We start from the raw sequence: 21,901 nt of genomic DNA, 5'->3' as shown, positions 1-21,901 counted from the left end.
AGATTCACACACGCCACTAGGCAGCTTTTAAGATGAAGTGTTAAGAGAAAAAGAAACGATGAATTATGGCTTGCAGAGAACAGTCACTTGAGGGAAAGGTACTGAGCCACTTCAGGCTCGGGGTAAGAAGGAGAAGGGAAAAAAAAAAAAAGAAGGAGAAGGAGTGGGGCTCCTGGGTGGCACAGTGGTTGAGCGTCTGCCTTTGGCTCAGGTCATGATCCCAGGGTCCTGGGATCGAGGCCTGCATCAGACTCCCCGGAAGGAGCCTGCTTTTCCATCTGCCTATGTCTCTGCCTCTCTCTCTGTGTGTCACTCATGAATAAATAAAATAAATAAAATCTTAAAAAAAAAAAAGAAAAAGGAGGAGAAGGAATCCTGGCCCTTGTGAACCACAGTGTTCAACTCCAGCAGAGAGGATGTATGCTATCACACAACTGGAATCAACCTCTTGCACCATGATAAAATACTGTCGGTCCTCAATTCAGGCAGATAAAGGGGCTTTGCTTGTCCTAAGGGACCTCCATTTCCAAAGCTGGAAAGATCATAAAACGACTGCCAATGTTTTTCTAACCTCTGTCCCCTTCAAGGCATGGGACTGGAGTTGTTTTGAACCATAATAAAATATGACCACTTCTGGTGTCTCAGCCACTGTGTCATTTATGATGCCCTATATTTTCCAAACTCTGGTTCTTGGTCATGTTGAGGCTGACGTATGAGCCATATGGAAGCTAATGCTTTCCTTTGGAGAGCAGAAGGAATACATTGTAAATAGCCATGTTTGACTATTTTTTGATGACTTCTTACTTTTGTCTAGGGAAAAATGATATTAATCATAAATGTTTTTTGCCTGTTAAAACATCTTTGTTCTTTGACAAGAAAAAAAATTTGAGGTTTGCCTGACTTTTAGCATTTATACTTCTGTTATGATAGCAGAGGTATCCCTCTGCTTATCCCTCTGCCTATGTCTCTGCCTCTCTCTCTGTGTCTCTCATGAATAAATAATAATAATAATAATAATAATAATAATAATAATAAAAGATGTGCCTTCTAATCAGTGAAGGTGTAGGGCAGGGGTTAGCAAATAACGGTCCCCTGGTCAAACTGGGTTCTCAGCCTGTTCTTGTAGGATCTATGAGATAATAATGGTTCTTAAATTTTGAGAAGTTGTTGAAGAAAGAGAAGAAGCTACAGAAACTGTACATGGCCCAAAGAGCCTAAAATATTTAAAACCTGGAAAATGTTTCCAACACCTAATATAAAGCATCTGGCTAGTGGTAGGTCCTCAATAAATCTGGAAGGGGGAATACATGAGTAACTTAGTTGCTGAAAATATTATAAAGTGATACGTGTCAAGGAACATTTGTGTCTTTACTCCTACCCTTGAAGAACAATGTCATTTTCATTGAGCTACTGAAAAATACGGTCTATTTTTTGAAATGGTAAAACCAGAAGGCATTTTCTCGCCTAAACAACATCAGGCACAGTGAAATAGCAAAAAATAATAAAAAACATTTTTATAGGGCTTTAAACTTTACAAAGGATTTTCATGTTCATTATCTCATTTTATCATGAAAACAGGTATTTTCTCATTAGAAATTACTACATCCTGGGACGACTGGGTGGCTCAGCAGTTGAGTGTTTGGCTTTGGCTCAGGGCGTGATCCCAGATTCCCGGGATCAAGTCCCACATTGGGCTCCTTGCATGGAGCCTGCTTCTCCTCCCACTGCCTGTATCCCTGCCTCTCTTTCTATGTCTCTCATGAATGAGTAAGTAATCTTTAAAAAAAAAAAAAAAAAAAGAAAGAAAAAGAAAAAAAAGAAGAAATTACTACATGCTAAATCCTAAGTGATTTCTCAAGAAAAGTTGAAGTCTTGAATGTTACGTCTGTGAATTCTGAGGTGTTTTTTTTTCCCCTATGGGAATGCTGAGTGCTAAAATCAACACATATTTTCAGTTCAAGATGGCAGACCAGAAAAACATATTTACTTTCTGTTCCTTTTAACAGCATATTTAACAAAGTGTAGAAATTCCAAAATTAAAGCAATCAACGCCAAGAGACTGGAGAAGTCATCCACCACAGAAAGGTTTTGATACATTTCTAGATGGCAAAAGTGAAATGTAGGAGTGATAAAATGATCAAGAAAAGACCACCTAAGAAGGGGCTGCACAAAGCCAGTTTGCTTCTGCTGAGCCTTGGTTATAATAAAGAGAAGAGAGAAGAGGGGCTGTAAACAAGGGGACAAAAGGTATTTTAGGGAATAAAAGTTCATTTAATGAGCTCCATGGATCCTTCAGTCTGCCCTCCATGTTAACTCTGTATGAATTACAATGGATTGTTGGTGAGGAAGAGAAGGGAACAGGGGATGCGTGGTCAAACACAGGTTGTTAGCTATGGTTCACTGTCACTACTATAAATTCCATCAAGGCTGCCCGCCCATGGCTTCCTTTGCTGTAATCAGAGATTGTGCTTTATAAACTGTCAGACGAGAGGTAATCTTCCTGGCAACTATAAATTGCTGTTCTTATTAAAATATTTTTATTAATGACTAAATTAATCATTTAAAAAAATATTTTGCCTTGACAAATTCTGTCTCAACATGTTTGCTTCTGCCAAGCCAAATTACCTCAGAATTACCACTTGTCACCTACTATTATTTTGACTTACAAGGACATATAAGAGAATGGTCTTTATTTCAACAAAGCACCTTGTCCCTCCTCTCTCATTTGACAAGAAAAATGAAGAGGTAGATTTTTCTGGGATATCCTTGTCCAAATTTCCTTTTATTGTCCTGAAGTACTAATAACTCTTATATGTTTAAATTTCCCTCCTTGAGAAAAAAAATGGAAATAATATGACTGTAATTTATTGTTTTCACATACGTCTGACATGATCACCTTTTTCAGAGTTCCTATAAGAAATCTTGGCCCAAAATTTGTGCAAGCTTGCTATTTTTGTTCAAACAAACAAAACCAAGAAATTGTTCCTTATTGAACTCTTCCCAAATGATATCAAAGAATTATGGCTAAATGTCATAGCTGTAAATCATTTCTGCTCCTAGAGAGGTTAGAAAGGGCTCATAACATTTCTCCTTTTTTTCAAACAGAACGTGAGTCTGGTTGAAACCTTCTGTGTCCTACCAACCTCAAAATGTGTTGGGGATGGAAGTCAAATTCGCTCTAACATGCATAAAAGGAATCTGTTCAGCAGAACGCTAAAACTAACTTTGTACATATGAATTATGTCCAGTGCTATTTTAAATATAAAAAATAAATATATGACATTTTAAAATGTACATATATGCTTCTTACTGGTTGGTAGGATTCTTGGTTCTGAAACTTCTGCATGTCATATTCCTAAAATGCAACATCAGCCCCGTGAGAGAGAAAACACTTCAATGATGTAAGCCAAAGAAACAAGATTCAAACTAGGTAAAGCCACGTGTTTGGCCAGGATTTTTAAAATCTTCCTCACGTGCTGAAGCTTCCAGCTCCTAGGCAATAATACATGTTTCCCTTGTCAGATGCCCAAGGGTATGTCTCCTCTCTTGGGCATAAGAATTTCTCGAATTACATATGGGTGCCAACAATGTGAGGTGAAGGGTGAACCTGGTTGGCATACTCATAATGACCGATAAGGATCTTACTTTAATCCATTCATTACATTGCTCCACTATTAACTTACAATAAATGCTGTATTTGCTTTCTAGACATGAACGAGATGCCTTACTAGACATAGTCCTAGAGGCCAGAGAAACCAGCTTCTTTTTTTTTTTTTTTTTTTTTTTTTGAGAAACCAGCTTCTAATCCATATGCAACAATCCACTGGTGCATTCCTTTCAGGTAGATTACAATTTATCTACAATATAATCTTTATAGATTTACATAAAATCTTTACATAGAATCTTACACATTTGGATCCTCCAAAGGAGACCAAAGACCACATCGGAGCTGCAAGGCTGAATTACGAATGTGGGATGATGCTATGCTGACGACTGCTGGTCCATGACCTCTGTCTTCTAAGATCAGAGCCCAGTGTGGTCTCTGATCAATTTACGAATCAAACAAAAGAATACCTAATATTGGGCAGTGCTTGAGTAAGTATAGCACCGTGCTAAGTACCCTAAGAACTACGAAAAATAAAAATTAATTTTAAGAAAATGGTAACACACACTCCTGAGTAAGAGCTCTGGGAGCAGTCAGGCTGGGTTCGACCTGGCTATGCCACTACCATGTCCATGACCCAAGGAGTGGTATACATTGTAAATGTTGTTTTGGCAAATTCCCATAAAGAAAAGAACTTGCCAGCCAGTGAGGGGGGGTCACAGGAGGCAGCATCCAGTCAGGTCAGGGTCCAGTGTCTGCTCAGAAACCTCAACGGCTGGACAGGTGACACTGGTGGCGGGACTGCAGGCCTCGCAGGGCAGCAGTGCAGCAGGCCTCTCAGGGCAGCAGGGCAGCAGGGCTGTAGGCCTCGCAGGACAGTAGGGCTCCAGGCCTCGCAGGGCAGCAGGGCAGCAGGGCTGTAGGCCTTGCAGGGCAGTAGGGCTGCAGGCCTCGCAGGGCAGGAGGGCAGCAGGGCAGCAGGGCTGTAGGCCTCGCAGGACAGTAGGGCTCCAGGCCTCGCAGGGCAGCAGGGCAGCAGGGCTGCAGGCCTCGCAGGGCAGCAGGGCAGCAGGCGTTTCAGGGCAGCAGGGCTGCAGGCCTCGCAGGGCAGCAGGGCAGCAGGCGTCTCAGGGCAGCAGGGCAGCAAGCCTGTCAGGGCAGCAGGGCTGCAGGCCTTGCAGGAAAGCAGGGCAGCAGGCCTGTCAGGGCCACAGAGCTGCAGGCCTTGCAGGGTAGCAGGGCAGCAGGACTGTAGGCCTTGCAGGGCAGCAGGGCAGAAGCCTCACATGGAAGCAGGGCAGCAGGCCTCGCAGGGCAGCAGGGCCGGCCCTCGGCGAAGCAGGCCACCCTCGCCCTCTAAGCCTCGGGAGGCTCCTGCTCCCCCTCAGGGCTTCCCCGGGGAAGGGGGGAAGTACCCCCCCCCCCCCCCCCCCCGCAGTCCCAGGCCCCGCCCCTCCCCCACGCGGGGGCAACCATGCAGGTGCTCTATGGCCTCAGCAGCTGGAAGGTGGGCCCCGCCCCCTCCCTCCCCTCCCCCCGCTGGTGGGCGGGGCTGCACGGCCCGCGTGGGCGGCTTTGTGACGCCTTAGCACGTGGGTGCACGCTCAGAGGCTTGGTGTGCTGGTCCTGGAGAGGAGTCAGAGCCGTGGAGACCCTCTCCAAGGCCTTATGCTCCAACCTCCGACCCTGGCGCCCAGCTAGCCCTAAATGGGCCGTTTATTTTCTAAGTTTCTTCGCCCCCCCCCCCCCCCCCCGCCGGCCCCTGCCCCGCCCGCCGGAGTTGCCCGCTGGCCACGCCCGCCCGTGACACCGCCCGTCCTGGCCGGACCACCCTGCCGCTCCTGCACCCGCCCCCTGCTCTGGGCGCAGGCCATCCCAGCGGGGGCGGAGGGGGAGCCTGTACCGGCTCGCTGCCACGGGGAGCCCAGGAGGCGGCTCCCGCTCCCTCAGGCCGCGGGCCCCCCTCTGGGCCTCCTCCCCGCGGGGAGCTGGGGGAGCCCTCCGGGGGGCGTGAGCTGTCTGCGCAGTTGCCCGCTGGTCCGGCCCTCGAGGACTGTGAGGATCCCTCCCCCGGGGCGCGAGGTCACGCTCCTGCATTCACTACCTGCACAGGGAGCCAGGGCCGCGGGTCAGGTACCGACCCGTCCCCTCCCCCTTTCGAGCCCAGGGCACGGAGGAGGAGGTCCCGGAGCACCCCGGAGGACAGACGCAGGCTCTCGGAGAGACCAAAGGGCCGGGTGGTGGCAGTGGCCGCCCCCACAGCCGCGGGGCACGCAGTGGACATCCGAGCCCCGGACACCAGCGGCGCTCTCAGCCTCCACCGAGCCAGCCCTGCAGCCCTGGACCGACGTCTCGCCCCCTCCGGAGAGGGCTCGTGGGCCAGCACCCAGATGTCTCCCATGTCGTCCTCTGCAGGCCGCGTGGCCACCTCTTCAGGCGGTCCCGTGGGAGAGGTCCTCGCGGTGCTCTCGCGCCCACGCCCAGGCTGCCCCGGGCCGCAGGGGCCCTCCGCAGGGGGGGCGGCGGCTGAAAACCATCCGCCCGGGAGCGTGCGGGCCGCGGGGAGGAGGGACACACAGGCTGGGGGCCCCGGGCGTCTCGCCACGGAGCCCTCTCCCGCCGGCGTCGGCCAGCAGCGGGCCACACAGAAGGAAACTAGGCCTGCCCCCCGCCTCTACCACTGCTGTGGGATCGGGGGGACTGGCCCCCACCCCGAAGCTTCCCCGCCTTGCTCCTGACGAGAACCTGGGCACCTCGCAGGACGCCGAGCGTCCGAGGGACAAGATCCCGAAGGACAGAACAGACACCTCGGCCGACTGCTGGGCCGCCCCGCCTGCCCCTTCCTCGCCCCCACTTGCCTCGGAGGCTGCAGGCTCCCCGCCGCGGCCGCTCCCGCTGCCCAGGTCCCCGTTCCTCGCACCGCCTTGGCTGACCCCTCTGCCGGGCCCCCGACCCTCTCTGTCCCTCCGTCTTCCCCAACACAACATGGTGGTCGGGAAACAGGACGTGTCGTTCCTGAATCTCCTCCTCTTGCTGCTCCTGCTGAGTCTCTTCCTCCCCCTAGTTCCCGTCCCTTTGGGGAAACCCCACTTCAGGGAGGCCCTCTTCCCCCAGGCCGCGCTGCAGCGCCCACCCCCGACCGCCCCACACCTTACCCCCACCCCCTGCACAAAAGAATCCCCAACCCCTCTGTGTGTGGATTCTCCCCCGCTTTTCCTAACAACCCCGCGTCCAGGCCGCTCCACGGACAGCTCCGTCGTCCAGCCCGGCACCTCTAAGCCGACTTCTTCTACCATCGCAGCAAAGTCATCTACTTTGACCTCCAAGCCTATTTCAGATCCTGCTGTCGTGGACATGGACACGACGCCTCCCTCGCGGGCTGTCACCTCCACGCCCCCACGCTCCGGGATGAGCTGTCCTCCGTTTGCCCGGGGCCGTTGCAGCATGACGCAGCGATGCCCTGCGAAAGTCGCAGCATCCACCAATCCACCGACGTCGATGGCCCCGGCCCCACCCCACTTCTTCATCAACTCTTCGGCCTCCACACCACCCCTCAGCCCACACACGGGACTCTTGCTGGGAGGCAGCCAACAGCTTCTCTTCCCGGTGCCGCTATGGCCACTGGCTTGCCCAACCTCAGTTCTGGAGCCACCGGCACTCCAGTAGGCAGCGCCTCTGCAAACCCCGACGCTCACTGTGACCCCGATGCCATGGATACCACATCGCCCTCCCGGGCTGTCATCTTTCAGGCCCCCCCTGGGTCGCGGAAGAACCAGTTGTCATTTTACAGGGCACTTCCTGGTTCTGGCAACACACCACCTACGGGCAGCACTGCCTCGGCCCACGGCTCTACCACTTTACCCCAAAAGCCAGCCAGCACACAGACCCCGTTTCCAAGCGTTCTAACGCAGGAATCGCCTCTCAGCCCACACTGGAGGTCACAGTGGGCAACAGCCTAACAATTCCTACCTGTTGGGAAAAACAGTAGCCCCACCACAGGCTGTCGGCCTGACCACGCCTGTAGCTCACCCACCCGGAGGCAGCACGGTGCAGGCAGCTTTCGCGGGCTCTCCTTTTGGCCCCACAGTCAACAAGCAGACGGCCTTTGGTAACCAGCCAGGTATTCTCCACACGCCTCATTCTACCGCGACTGGCTTTGGAGGTCCCACTGGGAACACTAGCTCGTCACTCCCAGCTACTACTACGGACCCACAGACCGTGGTGGGGCCTGCGGTCCCCAGTGGCCCACGCCTCATGGCGAACGCTACAGGCCCACAGACCTTTGTGGGGCCTGCAGTCCCCAGTGGCCCACCACTCCTGGCTAATACTACAGCCCCACAGACCTTTGTGGGGCCTGCGGTCCCCAGTGGCCCACCACTCATGGCTAATAGTACTGGCACACAGACCTTTGTGGGGCTTGCAGTCCCTGCTACCACTGCAGGCCCACAGACGTCTGTGGGGCCTGCAGTCCCTGCTACCACTGCAGGGACTTTAAATCCAGGCACCTGGGGCCCACCTGCCCAGCGTGTAAGTGGTGCGGAGGAAGGGAACAACGTCACTCCCAAGACTGGAAGACCTGGAATTCCCGCTTTATGTCGGCATAATGGGGGCCCACCTGATGCAAACACAGATGAAAACCTCATCGTCTCTATGGTGGAAGCCCTCTGTATCAGCAACTGCCCTCAGAACCCTGGGGGCCTACCTGTCTCTAAGGCAACTGGTGCTACGGGGAACAGCACCATACCTACTGTGACTGGACAAAATAGTGGTCCCCCATTCCTACAGAGCACACAGAACCCTCCAAGCCACAGCACTGGTGGTGCAATGGGGGATACCACCATGCATCTTAGAACTCTCTGCTCTTGGAACACGTGGACCTGCCCCTAGTCAGGGCACCCCTCTGACTTTGGTGAGCCAGCACTGTGTGTGCAAGTTCTTGGTCCACTGTTCTGTGCTCTGGGCGTGGCTAGGTACCTTCATAACCTGTCTAGGAGCCACCACCCACTGGTTCCTTCCTTTTGTCATGAATCTCAACATCTATGGAACAGATACTCCTCCACATATTTTATGTAATAGTAAATGGATTTTGCTGTATCAGAGCCTCAATGGGCTCTTATCTTTCCCAGATTACGTAGATATATATCTATAAAACTTTGTTCTTACTAATCTGCTTTTGCTCGTGTGTCTTTTTGTCTCGGCAGTAGAGAAAGAATGAACCTATGTGAGGGTGGTGGGTTGAACCAGACTTTATGCCAAATTTTCTGTGTCTCAGTGACTGGAATGTGGAAGTAGCCACAGGTTCTGGCTGCACGCACAGACCCCTGAAATCTGCATTTTGAGTGTAAGGGATGGGCATCCAGGAGGAAGGAAGGTCCAAAGGAGGGAGAGATGAGGTGACTCATCCTTGCCTCTACCCTCTGTGCTTCGCTCTCCTCTCCCCTGACTCTGACCTCAATAGAGGTTGAATAACCCGTGATGAGTGAAAGGAAACCACCCTCAAAATGTTTAAATGTTTTCTTCGGTGCCTTCTTAGTTTAGACTTAGGCCAATCATTCTTACACATTCCCACTTCACCCAGAGAAGACAGATTTGAGCCCGGAGAAACAAATGGAAAAAGAGCACATACATGCCTGCTCTGTAAGTGTTAGAAATGTCAGTTTATTTAGAATTTATTGTGCTGCTTAAGCGCAGTGGAACAGATCCTTTTCAATAATCAGCCCAGCTCTGATCTAAATCACTAAAATATCAAATCACCTGTGTTACAATTGTGCCCAGTTCTGGCTGACCCTAAACTTTTCTGGATCTCCACTAGACTTAATAAAGGCAAAATTGCTGACTTTATGGGGCTTACATTCTAGTTGGAGGGGAGAAAAATACATACGTGTACACTATCTGGTGGGTTAGTCAGTTACGAGTCCTGTGGAAAACAAAGTAGCATATGGAGCATTGAGGCTGTAGGCAGAGGGAAGCACAGCTTTCAATTTTAACAGTGGACAGGATAAGCCTCACTAGAAAGTGGGATTTGAACAGGCTGGAGGGAGGGAACGAATCAAATATCTGAGGGAAAAGCGTTGTAAATAATTGGAATAATCGCTGCAAAGACCCATAAGAAGGGTACCGGATACCCTCAGGGAGCAGTTACAAACTAATGTGGGTGGCTGGCATAGGGTCAGCACAGGGAGGAAAGAGAAGATGTGGGCTGAATACTCTGCACCATTTATTGGCTGTGCGATGACAAATGGTAGACCAACCTTCAGGAGTCTCCGTGGAATCAGTGCTTTTTCCGTGGCCTATTTAACATTGCAAGATTTTTGGAAGGCTAAAATAAGGAAGTAACTTATAAACCATGTTGTTATTCTATAAATAAGGATAGATGATAGGTGGGTAGGTAGGTAGGTAGATAAGTAAGTAGATATACAGAGAGAGGGAGGATGGAGATAGGGCATATACATATATATGCATGCTAATGAGCTCCTTAGGCCAGTAGTGCCTAAGCACTTGCCTTCAGCAGGCCATTCAAATTGGAGACCCCATTTTACAGGGCTGACATCAGCCCTGTAAAAACAAAGAACACCAGGCACAGAGGCTGCTGGACCCCTCTGGGCACCCTGCTGCCTGATTCATTTACTCTTAAGTTGTTTATTACAGTTCCAGAGGATCAAAGCTCCTGTTCCCTGGCTGCAAAAAACTGCTTACCCTTTGTAGTCAGAACTGCCTCTCAGAAGCAGGGTTGAAATCCAGTTTGCTTCTAATAGTCCTGCACCCTCTCTCAGCCCTGTCTGCTAATGTTACCAGGGACAACTTTTAAAAATTTGTACTTCTTGACTTTTTTTTTAAGCCTTCAAGCTAAAAGCAATACCCTGAATAAGGAAAATATTTAACAAATATGTGGTAGAGGTAAAGATGATTTTGAATATCATGTTTTGATGCACTTACACAGTAGAAGCAATTTCTAAGTAGACATTTTATTTTTATGAAAATAATACATAAGCCTGATAGCAACTTGAATGATAGTGAAATGCAGCCCTTCTCTGTCAAGGTCCCCTCTCCAGAGTCAGTTTCTTGCTACTTTGATGTCACCCCCATAATTCTAAACCTTATGCTTATCCTGCTGTATCATGACATAGTCATTTTAGACAATGTTTTTACCAGTCTAACATGATGGAGGAAGATAAATTCCATTCCCACTATTTTCCCTCCCTCTTCCTTTCCAAACATCATATTCAATTAATTTTGCTGTTTCCCTGTTGTACCTTCATGTAACTGTGCTGCGTTTATTGGTGAAGGAAGGGGTAGCAAAGGGCTAAAAGCTGTGGTTCTGATGATGCACCACTTGAATTAGAATCACAACCTACCTTATGGGGTTGCTTATGATGATGCAAATAGTAACGTATTTGCAGACTTTAGTGTCTAACACACAGGACAGCTCAAGAAATATTAACAATTATTTATTTCTTGTGTTACCTACCTTCACCCTAATCTCGTGATTTTTCTCTATGCATGAGCCTGTGTGCCATGGCTCCTCTGCCTTGCCTTTCCCCTTGCATAACTAACTCACTTAACTCACTTTCTATCAATAACATGTTTGCTTTTGTTTGTGCTGTTAGTATTTACATGTTTCCATACAATTGTAGCAACGTGTTCTGTGTTTTATCCACAGCTTGGCTCTAAGGGCTGAAAACCAACAGCCTGTATTGACTAAGTATTGCTTAGTCCTGGGGAAAATAATGCGGTAGGATTATATTTTCTACTCTGTCAGTATAGCACTCCTACTTACCATTCCTTGTTTAAAATCAAGCTCTATTTTAGTTTGCTTGATATTTCATCTACTATTTTCTCATACATTTTAAATAATTTTTCCTAAAATTTGAATTGTTTCCCTCTTTTATAAATCCTTGCACTGCTCACTTGCTCATTAGTAATTTTATTTTCTTTTTTTTAAGATTTATTTATTTGACAGAGAGAGAGAGAACATGGTAGGTAGAGGGAAAGGGAGCAAGGAGCCTGGTTCGGGGCTCAATCCCAGGACCCCAAGATCATGATCTGAACTGAAGGCAGATGCTTCATGGACTGAGCCACTCGGGCGCCCTAAACTATTTTATTTTCAAACTCAGTAGTGTTCACTTGGCCAGATCCCTTCCTTTCCTAGAACCCTTTGCCCCTCCCCTTCTCAGTTTGGAAGACACATGATCAAAGTAAGGCATGATTCTAAGAGAAACGGAGCCAAAGGGGCCATTCAAACTGCTTTTAGGCTAGGCCAGAAATGCTCACTAATCACTAATTATGAAAAATGCATAATTCTGGCCCTACTATCCTAAGTTTGTAGTTCTGTGGGAGAAACAACAATCTTGATTTCAACCAGCACTGCAGGTAATTATGATCCAAATAGTCCACTTTCCATATTATACCAAATACTGATTTGGGCCTTAAGTAAGGGTTCACCAAAGGGCCCATACATTTTACAAGATTAAACATTTTATATGGCATGTTGGGCTACAACTCCAGTTAGTAATAAGCAGGACATTTTCCCTACATATATTTCTCAAGAACTAAAAGGTAGCTTGTGAAAAATTTCAGTGGTTCAGACTCATGTATGCATATCTTCTTGCCCTAGATATATTCATTTTAGAGATCTAGAAACTACCTGAGTGTGATGAGCCTGCGCAGGCCCTTCCTGACCCAATCACTGCTAAGATCCCAGGGTCATGTGATGTAACCAGGCTTCCCACCAGCAGTTCACACCTCACCTGAGACAGAGCTGGAAATGTTCATTTTAGCAGTCCCAAGACCGTGTTGTCCTCTGGAAGATATCCCTTCCAGATTAGGAAAACTGAGGCTGGCAGAATCAAACAGGTGTTAACAATTAGAGCCATGATGTGGATCTCCTGATTTTGTCTGAGGCTACAGGTGTGAGGAGGGCAACCAAAAAAAAACAAGACAAAACCAGGCCTGAAAAACTCTCTCTCTGATGTAGTGTCTTTTTGTTAAATCCATGCTGAGCTTGACATCAGAGACTTAGAAGTAGATTTTCATAACGTGGAGGACGAATGAAAGTTTATGCATAAAGAGATGGCAGTGAAGGGCCTTGAGGTAAAGGCTTTAAAACAGAAGTTCAGTTTCCAGTTTTCCATTAGACTAACCAAGGCTGTCATACAGAAATTTGGAAACACTGGCTAATACCTAAGTTAGCCACATGGACGATCACTCAAAAATTTTTTTCTGGATAGAAATATCTTTCTGGAGAGGAGGGGCAAGATGGCGGAAGAGCAGGGTCCCCAAATCACCTGTCCCCACCAAATTACCTAGATAACCTTCAAATCATCCTGAAAATCTACGAATTCGGCCTGAGATTTAAAGAGAGAACAGCTGGAATGCTACAGTGAGAAGAGTTCCCGCTTCTATCAGGTAGGAAGACGGGGAAAAAGAAATAAAGAAACAAAAGGCCTCCAAGGGGGAGGGGCCCCGCGAGGAGCCGGGCTGAGGCCGGGGCGAGTGTCCCCAGGACAGGAGAGCCCCGTCCCGGAGGAGCAGGAGCTGCACCGACCTTCCCGGGGGGAAAGGGGCTCGCGGGGAGTTGGAGCAGGACCCAGGAGGGCGGGGATGCCCTCGGGCTCCCGGGGACACTAACAGACACCTGCGCCCGGGAGAGTGCGCCGAGCTCCCTAAGGGCTGCAGCGCGTAGGGCTGGACCCGGAGCAGCTCTGGGGGCTCGAGGGCGGCTCCGCGGAGGGGGCTGCGGGGCGGGAGCGCGAATCCAACAGCTCAGGCCCCGGAGCACAGGGCGCCGGGACACAGCCCAGGATCCGGCCTCCCCCGGGACAGGCAGAAGCCGGGAGGGCCCAGGACAGCGAGGACGCTCCTGCCCCGAGCTGAGCAGATCAGCGGCCCCGCCCCAGAGCCTCCAGGCCCTGCAGACGGAGAGCTCCGTGGTGACTGCGGGAGCTGACTCCAGGGCTCCAGAGCTGGCCCCGGCCACTGGGGCTGTTGCTCCTGGGGCCTCACGGGGTAAACAACCCCCACTGAGCCCTGCACCAGGCAGGGGCAGAGCAGCTCCCCCAAGTGCTAAGACCTGAAAATCAGCACAACAGGCCCCTCCCCCAGAAGACCAACTAGACGGACAAGTTCCAGGGGAAGTCAAGGGACTTAAAGTAAACAGAAACAGGGGATCCCTGGGTGGCGCAGCGATTTAACGCCTGCCTTTGGCCCAGGGCGCGATCCTGGAGCCCCGGGATCGAATCCCACGTCGGGCTCCCGGTGCATGGAGCCAGCTTCTCCCTCTGCCTGTGTCTCTGCCTCTCTCTCTCTCTCTCTCTGTGTGACTATCATAAATTAAAAAAAAAAAAAGTATACAGAAACAGAAGATACTCCCCCGTGTTTTTGTTTTTGTTTTTGCTTTTTGATTTGTTTGCTTCCCCCACCCCCCTTTTTTTCCCTTTCTTTCTTTTTCTTTCTCTTTTTCTTCTTTTTTCCTTTTTTCTTCCTTTTTTCTTTTTTATTTTTCTCTTTTCTTTCCTTCTTTCTCTCCTCTCTTTTACTCCTTTTCCCAATACAACTTGTTTTTGGCCACTCTGCACTGAGCAAAATGACTAGAAGGAAAACCTCACCTCAAAAGAAAGAATCAGAAACAGTCCTCTCTCCCACAGAGTTACAAAATCTGGATTACAATTCAATGTCAGAAAGCCAATTCAGAAGCACTATTATACAGCTACTGGTGTCTCTAGAAAAAAGCATAAAGCACTCAAGAGACTTCATGACTGCAGAATTTAGATCTAATCAGGCAGAAATTAAAAATCAATGGAATGAGATGCAATCCAAACTAGAAGTCCTAACGACGAGGGTTAACGAGGTGGAAGAATGAGTGAGTGACATAGAAGACAACTTGATGGCAAAGAGGGAAACTGAGGAAAGCAATGAAAAGACCATGAGGTTAAATTAAGGGAAATAAACGACAGCCTGAGGAAGAAAAACCTACGTTTAATTGGGGTTCCCGAGGGTGCCAAAAGGGACAGAGGGCCAGAATATGTATTTGAACAAATCCTAGCTGAAAACTTTCCTAATCTGGGAAGGGAAACAGGCATTCAGATCCAGGAAATAGATCCCCCCCCCCCAAATCAATAAAAACCGTTCAACACCTCGACATTTAATAGTTAAGCTTGCGAATTCCAAAGATAAAGAGAAGATCCTTAAAGCAGCAAGAGACAAGAAATTCCTGACTTTTATGGGGAGGAGTATTAGGGTAACAGCAGACCTCTCCACAGAGACCTGGCAGGCCAGAAAGGGCTGGCAGGGTATATTCAGGGTCCTAAATGAGAAGACCATGCAGCCAAGAATACTTTATCCAGCAAGGCTCTCATTCAAAATGGAAGGAGAGATAAAGAGCTTCCAAGACAGGCAGGAACTGAAAGAATATGTGACCAACAAGCCAGCTCTGCAAGAAATTTTAAGGGGGACTCTTAAAATTCCCCTGTAAGAAGAAGTGCAGTGGAACAATCCACAAAAACAAGGACTGAATAGATATCATGATGACCCTAGACTCATATCTGTCAATAGTAACTCTGAATGTGAACGGGCTTAATGACCCCATCAAAAGGCGCAGGGTTTCAGACTGGATAAAAAAGCAGGACCCATCTATTTGCTGTCTACAAGAGACTCATTTTAGACAGAAGGACACCTACACCCTGAAAGCAAAAGGTTGGAGAACCATTTATCATTCAAATGGTCCTCAAAAGAAAACAGGGGTAGCCATCCTCATATCAAATAAACTAAAATTTACCCCGAAGACTGTAGTGAGAAATGAAGAGGGACACTATCTCATACTTAAAGGATCTATCCAACAAGAGGACTTAACAATCCTCAATATATATGCCCCGAATGTGGGAACTGCCAAATATTTAAATCAATTAATAACCAAAGTGAAGAAATACTTAGATAATAATACACTTATACTTGGTGACTTCAATCTAGCTCTTTCTATACTCGATAGGTCTTCTAAGCAAAACATCTCCAAAGAAACGAGAGCTTTAAATGATACACTGGACCAGATGGATTTCACAGATATCTACAGAACTTTACATCCAAACTCAACTGAATACACATTCTTCTCAAGTGCACATGGAACTTTCTCCAGAATAGACCACATACGGTGTCACAAATCGGGTCTGAACCGATACCAAAAGATTGGGATCGTCCCCTGCATATTCTCAGACCATAATGCCTTGAAATTAGAACTAAATCACAACAAGAAGTTTGGAAGGACCTCAAACACGTGGAGGTTAAGGACCATCCTGCTAAAAGATGAAAGGGTCACCCAGGAAATTAAGGAAGAATTGAAAAGATTCATGGAAACTAATGAGAATGAAGATACAACTGTTCAAAATCTTTGGGATGCAGCAAAAGCAGTCCTAAGGGGGAAATACATCGCAATACAAGCATCCATTCAAAAACTGGAAAGAACTCAAATACAAAAGCTAACCTTACACATAAAGGAGCTAGAGAAAAAACAGCAGATGGACCCCACGCCCAGCAGAAGAAGAGAGTTAATTAAGATTCGAGCAGAACTCAACGAAATCGAGACCAGAAGAACTGTGGAACAGATCAACAAAACCAGGAGTTGGTTCTTTGAAAGAATTAATAAGATAGATAAACCATTAGCCAACCTTATTAAAAAGAAGAGAGAGAAGACTCAAATTAATAAAATCATGAATGAGAAAGGAGAGATCACTACCAACACCAAGGAAATACAAACGATTTTAAAAACATATTATGAACAGCTATACGCCAATAAATTAGGCAATCTAGAAGAAATGGACGCATTCCTGGAAAGCCACAAACTACCAAAACTGGAACAGGAAGAAACAGAAAACCTGAACAGGCCAATAACCAGGGAGGAAATTGAAGCAGTCATCAAAAACCTCCCAAGACACAAGAGTCCAGGGCCAGATGGCTTCCCAGGGGAATTCTATCAAACGTTTAAAGAAGAAACCATACCTATGCTACTAAAACTGTTTGGAAAGATAGAAAGAGATGGAGTACTTTCAAATTCGTTCTATGAGGCCAGCATCACCTTAATTCCAAAGCCAGACAAAGACCCCACCAAAAAGGAGAATTACAGACCAATATCCCTGATGAACATGGATGCAAAAATTCTCAACAAGATACTAGCCACTAGGATCCAAAAGTACATTAAGAAAATTATTCACCATAACCAAGTAGGATTTATCCCCGGGACACAAGGCTGGTTCAACACTCGTAAAACAATCAATGTGATTGATCATATCAGCAAGAGAAAAACCAAGAACCATAGGATCCTCTCATTAGATGCAGAGAAAGCATTTGACAAAATACAGCATCCATTCCTGATCAAAACTCTTCAGAGTGTAGGGATAGAGGGAACATTCCTTGACATCTTAAAAGCCATCTACGAAAAGCCCACAGCAAATATCATTCTCAATGGGGAAGCACTGGGAGCCTTTCCCCTAAGATCAGGAACAAGACAGGGATGTCCACTCTCACCACTGCTATTCAACATAGTACTGGAAGTCCTAGCCTCAGCAATCAGGCAACAAAAAGACATTAAAGGCATTCAAATTGGCAAAGAAGAAGTCAAACTCTCCCTCTTCGCCGATGACATGATACTCTACCTAGAAAAACCAAAAGCCTCCACCCCAAGATTGCTAGAACTCATACAGCAATTTGGCAGCGTGGCAGGATACAAAATCAATGCCCAGAAATCAGTGGCATTTCTATACACTAACAATGAGACTGAAGAAAGAGAAATTAAGGAGTCAATCCCATTTACAATTGCACCCAAAAGCATAAGATACTAGGAATAAAACTAACCAAAGATGTAAAGGATCTATACCCTCAAAACTATAGAACACTTCTGAAAGAAATTGAGGAAGACACAAAGAGATGGAAAAATAGTCCATGCTCATGGATTGGCAGAATTAATATTGTGAAAATGTCAATGTTACCCAGGGCAATGTACACGTTTAATGCAATCCCTATCAAAATACCATGGACTTTCTTCAGAGAGTTAGAACAAATTATTTTAAGATTTGAGTGGAATCAGAAAAGACCCCGAATAGCCAGGGGAATTTTAAAAAAGAAAACCATATCTGGGGGCATCACAATGCCAGATTTCAGGTTGTACTACAAAGCTGTGGTCATCAAGACAGTGTGGTACTGGCACAAAAACAGACACCTAGATCAATGGAACAGAATAGAGAATCCAGAAGTGGACCCTGAACTTTATGGTCAACTAATATTCGATAAAGGAGGAAAGACTATCCATTGGAAGAAAGACAGTCTCTTCAATAAATGGTGCTGGGAAAATTGGACATCCACATGCAGAAGAATGAAACTAGACCACTCTCTTGCATCATACACAAAGATAAACTCAAAATGGATGAAAGATCTAAATGTGAGACAAGATTCCATCAAAATCCTAGAGGAGAACACAGGCAACACCCTTTTTGAACTTGGCCACAGCAACTTCTTGCAAGATACATCCACGAAGGCAAAAGAAACAAAAGCTAAAATGAACTATTGGGACTTCATCCAGATAAGCTTTTGCACAGCAAAGGATACAGTCAACAAAACTCAAAGACAAACTACAGAATGGGAGAAGATATTTGCAAATGACACATCAGATAAAGGGCTAGTTTCCAAGATCTATAAAGAATTTCTTAAACTCAACAGCAAAGAAACAAACAATCCAATCATGAAATGGGCAAAAGACATGAAGAGAAATCTCACAGAGGAAGACATAGACATGGCCAACAAGCACATGAGAAAATGCTCTGCATCACTTGCCATCAGGGAAATACAAATCAAAACCACAATGAGATACCACCTCACACCGATTAGAATGGGGCAAATTAACAAGGCAGGAAACCACAAATGTTGGAGAGGACATGGAGAAAGGGAACCCTCTTACACTGTTGGTGGGAATGTGAACTGGTGCAGCCACTCTGGAAAACTGTGTGGAGGTTCCTCAAAGAGTTAAAAATAGACCTGCCCTACGGCCCAGCAATTGCACTGCTGGGGATTTACCCCAAAGATACAGATGCAATGAAACGCCGGGACACCTGCACCCCGATGTTTCTAGCAGCAATGTCCACAACAGCCAAACTGTGGAAGGAGCCTCGGTGTCCATCGAAAGATGATGGATAAAGAAGATGGGGTTTATGTATACAATGGAATATTCCTCAGCCTTTAGAAACGACAAATACTCACCATTTGCTTCGACGTGGATGGAACTGGAGGGTATTATGCTGAGTGAAATGAGTCAATCAGAGAAGGACAAACATTATATGTTCTCATTCATTTCATGTTCTCATCTCATTCATTGTTGTCACGAGTCATAAATAATAGTGAAAGGGAATATAAGGGAAGGGAGAAGAAATGTGTGGGAAATATCGGAAAGGGAGACAGAACATAGAGACTCCTAACTCTGGGAAACGAACTAGGGGTGGTGGAAGGGGAGGAGGGCAGGGGATGGGGGTGAATGGGTGACGGGCACTGAGGGGGGCACTTGACGGGATGAGCACTGGGTGTTATTCTGTATGTTGGTAAATGGAACACCAATAAAAATAAATTTATTTAAAAAAAAGAAATATCTTTCTGTTCCCCTTGAAAAAGTTATGACAGAATGTTGAGAAAGTTATATGCTTGGATTTTGCATTTATCATTGTTATCAAACATATGTGTAGGGATCCCTGGGTGGCGCAGCGGTTTGGCGCCTGCCTTTGGCCCAGGGCGCGATCCTGGAGATCCAGGATCGAATCCCACGTCGGGCTCCCGGTGCATGGAGCCTGCTTCTCCCTCTGCCTGTGTCTCTGCCTCTCTCTCTCTCTCTCTCTGTGACTATCATTAAAAAAAAAATATGTGTAGTGCTTACACTATGACAAGTACTTAGCAAATATTAACTCACTTAATCCTCATAATAGCAACCCTATAGGTATTATTCATAATATCCACTTTTTGGGGGAAACCAGAAAGGTTATATACCTTGTCCAAGTCACACAGTAAGTTGGTAGCAAAACCCAGGATTTAAAACCAGACCATCAAAAAAAAAAAAAAAAAAAAAAAGACAAAATAAAATAAAAAAAACAAAAAACAAAAACAGACCATCTAGACTTTAATCACTTTGCTGTGTTGCCTTATTATAAACTGTGTTTAGGAAAAGGACTAAGTTGACAAACATGAACTCAAAGCAGAAGAGAAATGAATGAGGACGAGGAAATGAATGTGCGCAGAAACTGAGGGGAGTTAAGTTTCAGAAATTGCTGGTAGTAAGACCTAGAAATAATAATCTGGTTGAAATGTTAATTTCAGGTAGCACCTGAATCCGTTGAGAAATGCAATATATATATATATACATGGCAAAAAGTAATCTAAACAGAGTTACATACAGATACAGTGAAACGCAGGAACACCTGCACCCCAATGTTTATAGCAGCAGTGTCCACAATAGCCAAACTGTGGAAGGAGCCTCGGTGTCCATCGAAGGATGAATGGATGAAGATGAAGATGTGGTTTATGTATACAATAGAATATTACTCAGCCATTAGAAACGACGAATACCCATATTATATATATATATAATATATATTAAATATATATATATTTCAATTTGCCAACATATAGCATAATACCCAGTGCTCATCCCATCAAGTGCCCCCCTCAGTGACTGTCACCTAGTCACCCCCCACTTTCCCACTCACCTCCCCTCCTACTACCCCTCGTTCATTTCTCAGAGTTAGGAGTCTCCCATGTTCTATCACCGTCACTGATATTTTCACTCACTTTCTCTCCCTTCCCTTTATCCCTTTCACTATTTTTTATATTCCCCAAATGAATGAGACCATATAATGTTTGTTCTTCTCCGATTGACTCATTTCACTCAGCATAATACCCTCCAGTTCCATCCACGTCGAAGCAAATGGTGGGCATTTGTCGTTTCTAATGGCTGAGTAATATTCCATTGTATACATAAGCCACATCTTCTTTATCCATCATCTTTCGATGGACACCGAGACTCCTTCCACAGTTTGGCTATTGTGGACACTGCTGCTATAAACATTGGGGTGCAGGTGTTCCTGCGTTTCACTGTATCTGTATGTAACTCTGTTTAGATTACTTTTTGCCATGTAGAATTTTTTAAGTTACACAATGTCCAATCCACTGCCTGGTTCTTTCTGACATCTCACTTTCATGTTTTGCTTTCACAAAGACTTCATTATAATAAGAACAGTATTTCTCATCCTACCTTACGTTCCTCTACATTATCCTTTTCTTACAATATTACCAAATGCATGCTATACAGGCAGTTTTTGCTCTGCATTGCACACCTTTGCACAAATTTCAGTTACCACTATTTAGTTAAATAATCTCGGTCCCAGGGCAACACAATTCACATTTTAGTTACCACCATATATTAAGGGCGAGAAAATACATGAAGTACAAACTTCATAGCTAATTCCTCAGAACTCAAATTACCATACAGATAACAGATGTGCGTCATGATCAGCCGTCACTTCCTTCTCAGTCAGGCAGTGCTTGGTCCCCGTGCACGTTATTCAGTTCACACACAGATACCCAGACAGCAAACATGTCATTCTGCTGCATCTTTGTCCTCCTCTTGAACATCCACATCACAGATCACAAAACTGGATAATCTTTAGTGGGAGTGAGAGACAACAAAGGCACATGTGTCACAAGGGAACAGAAAGCGATTCTTTGGAAATGCAATTCTCACAGAATATGAAGGAACCACTACAGAATAGCTGCCTCTGAATGTTGAATCTGCAGGCACAGTGAGAGTAAATATGCAACTAAAGCTACTTAGTAAAGGCACAATCAGTACCTGTGGAAAGGGGTCAGGACCAAAGGATGAAGATGTCAGAGAGTAAATGATGTCAGCCAAAAGCTTCACATTAAAGGAACTTTCAGATATATTTCCCCACATTAAAAGCACAAAGGATAAAATGTCAGAAGTGGATACCAGACTCAGAATGGAGTATGAGACTTTGCCAAGGCATGGAAGAGATTCTTGCTCTTTATTGTCAGCTACACGGCAGGAGGAGGGCAAGCACTGTGCAAAATAGCCTTGATATAAGTCTTTTCTTTTCTCCTTTAAAATTAGACTTTATTTTTTAGAGTGGTTTCAGGTTCATAGCAAAACTGAGCAGAAAGTAGGGAGTTCACATATCTCTTCTGCCCCATGTAAGCGCAGTATCAACTTCCCACACCAGAGTGGCATATTTGTTATAATTGATGAGCCTATATTCTATG

At 46.2% G+C, this 21,901-nt stretch overlaps 1 protein-coding gene across 1 annotated transcript; it reads left to right on the top strand.

The window, feature by feature from the left end:
- Positions 1-5,238: 5,238 nt before the first annotated feature.
- On the top strand, positions 5,239-7,570 carry LOC144322807 (nuclear pore-associated protein 1-like). The gene is given in 4 exon segments (XM_077913153.1): positions 5,239-6,151; positions 6,264-6,315; positions 6,318-7,087; positions 7,090-7,570. Coding segments are annotated over 4 exon segments (2,136 nt in total). The 5' UTR covers positions 5,239-5,311; the 3' UTR covers positions 7,564-7,570.
- Positions 7,571-21,901: the final 14,331 nt, after the last annotated feature.

The sequence above is a fragment of the Canis aureus genome, chromosome 10 (genome assembly GCF_053574225.1).
Source record: "Canis aureus isolate CA01 chromosome 10, VMU_Caureus_v.1.0, whole genome shotgun sequence".
In the NCBI taxonomy this organism is placed as follows: domain Eukaryota; kingdom Metazoa; phylum Chordata; class Mammalia; order Carnivora; family Canidae; genus Canis; species Canis aureus.
This window is presented reverse-complemented; position numbering and strand designations above follow the sequence as displayed.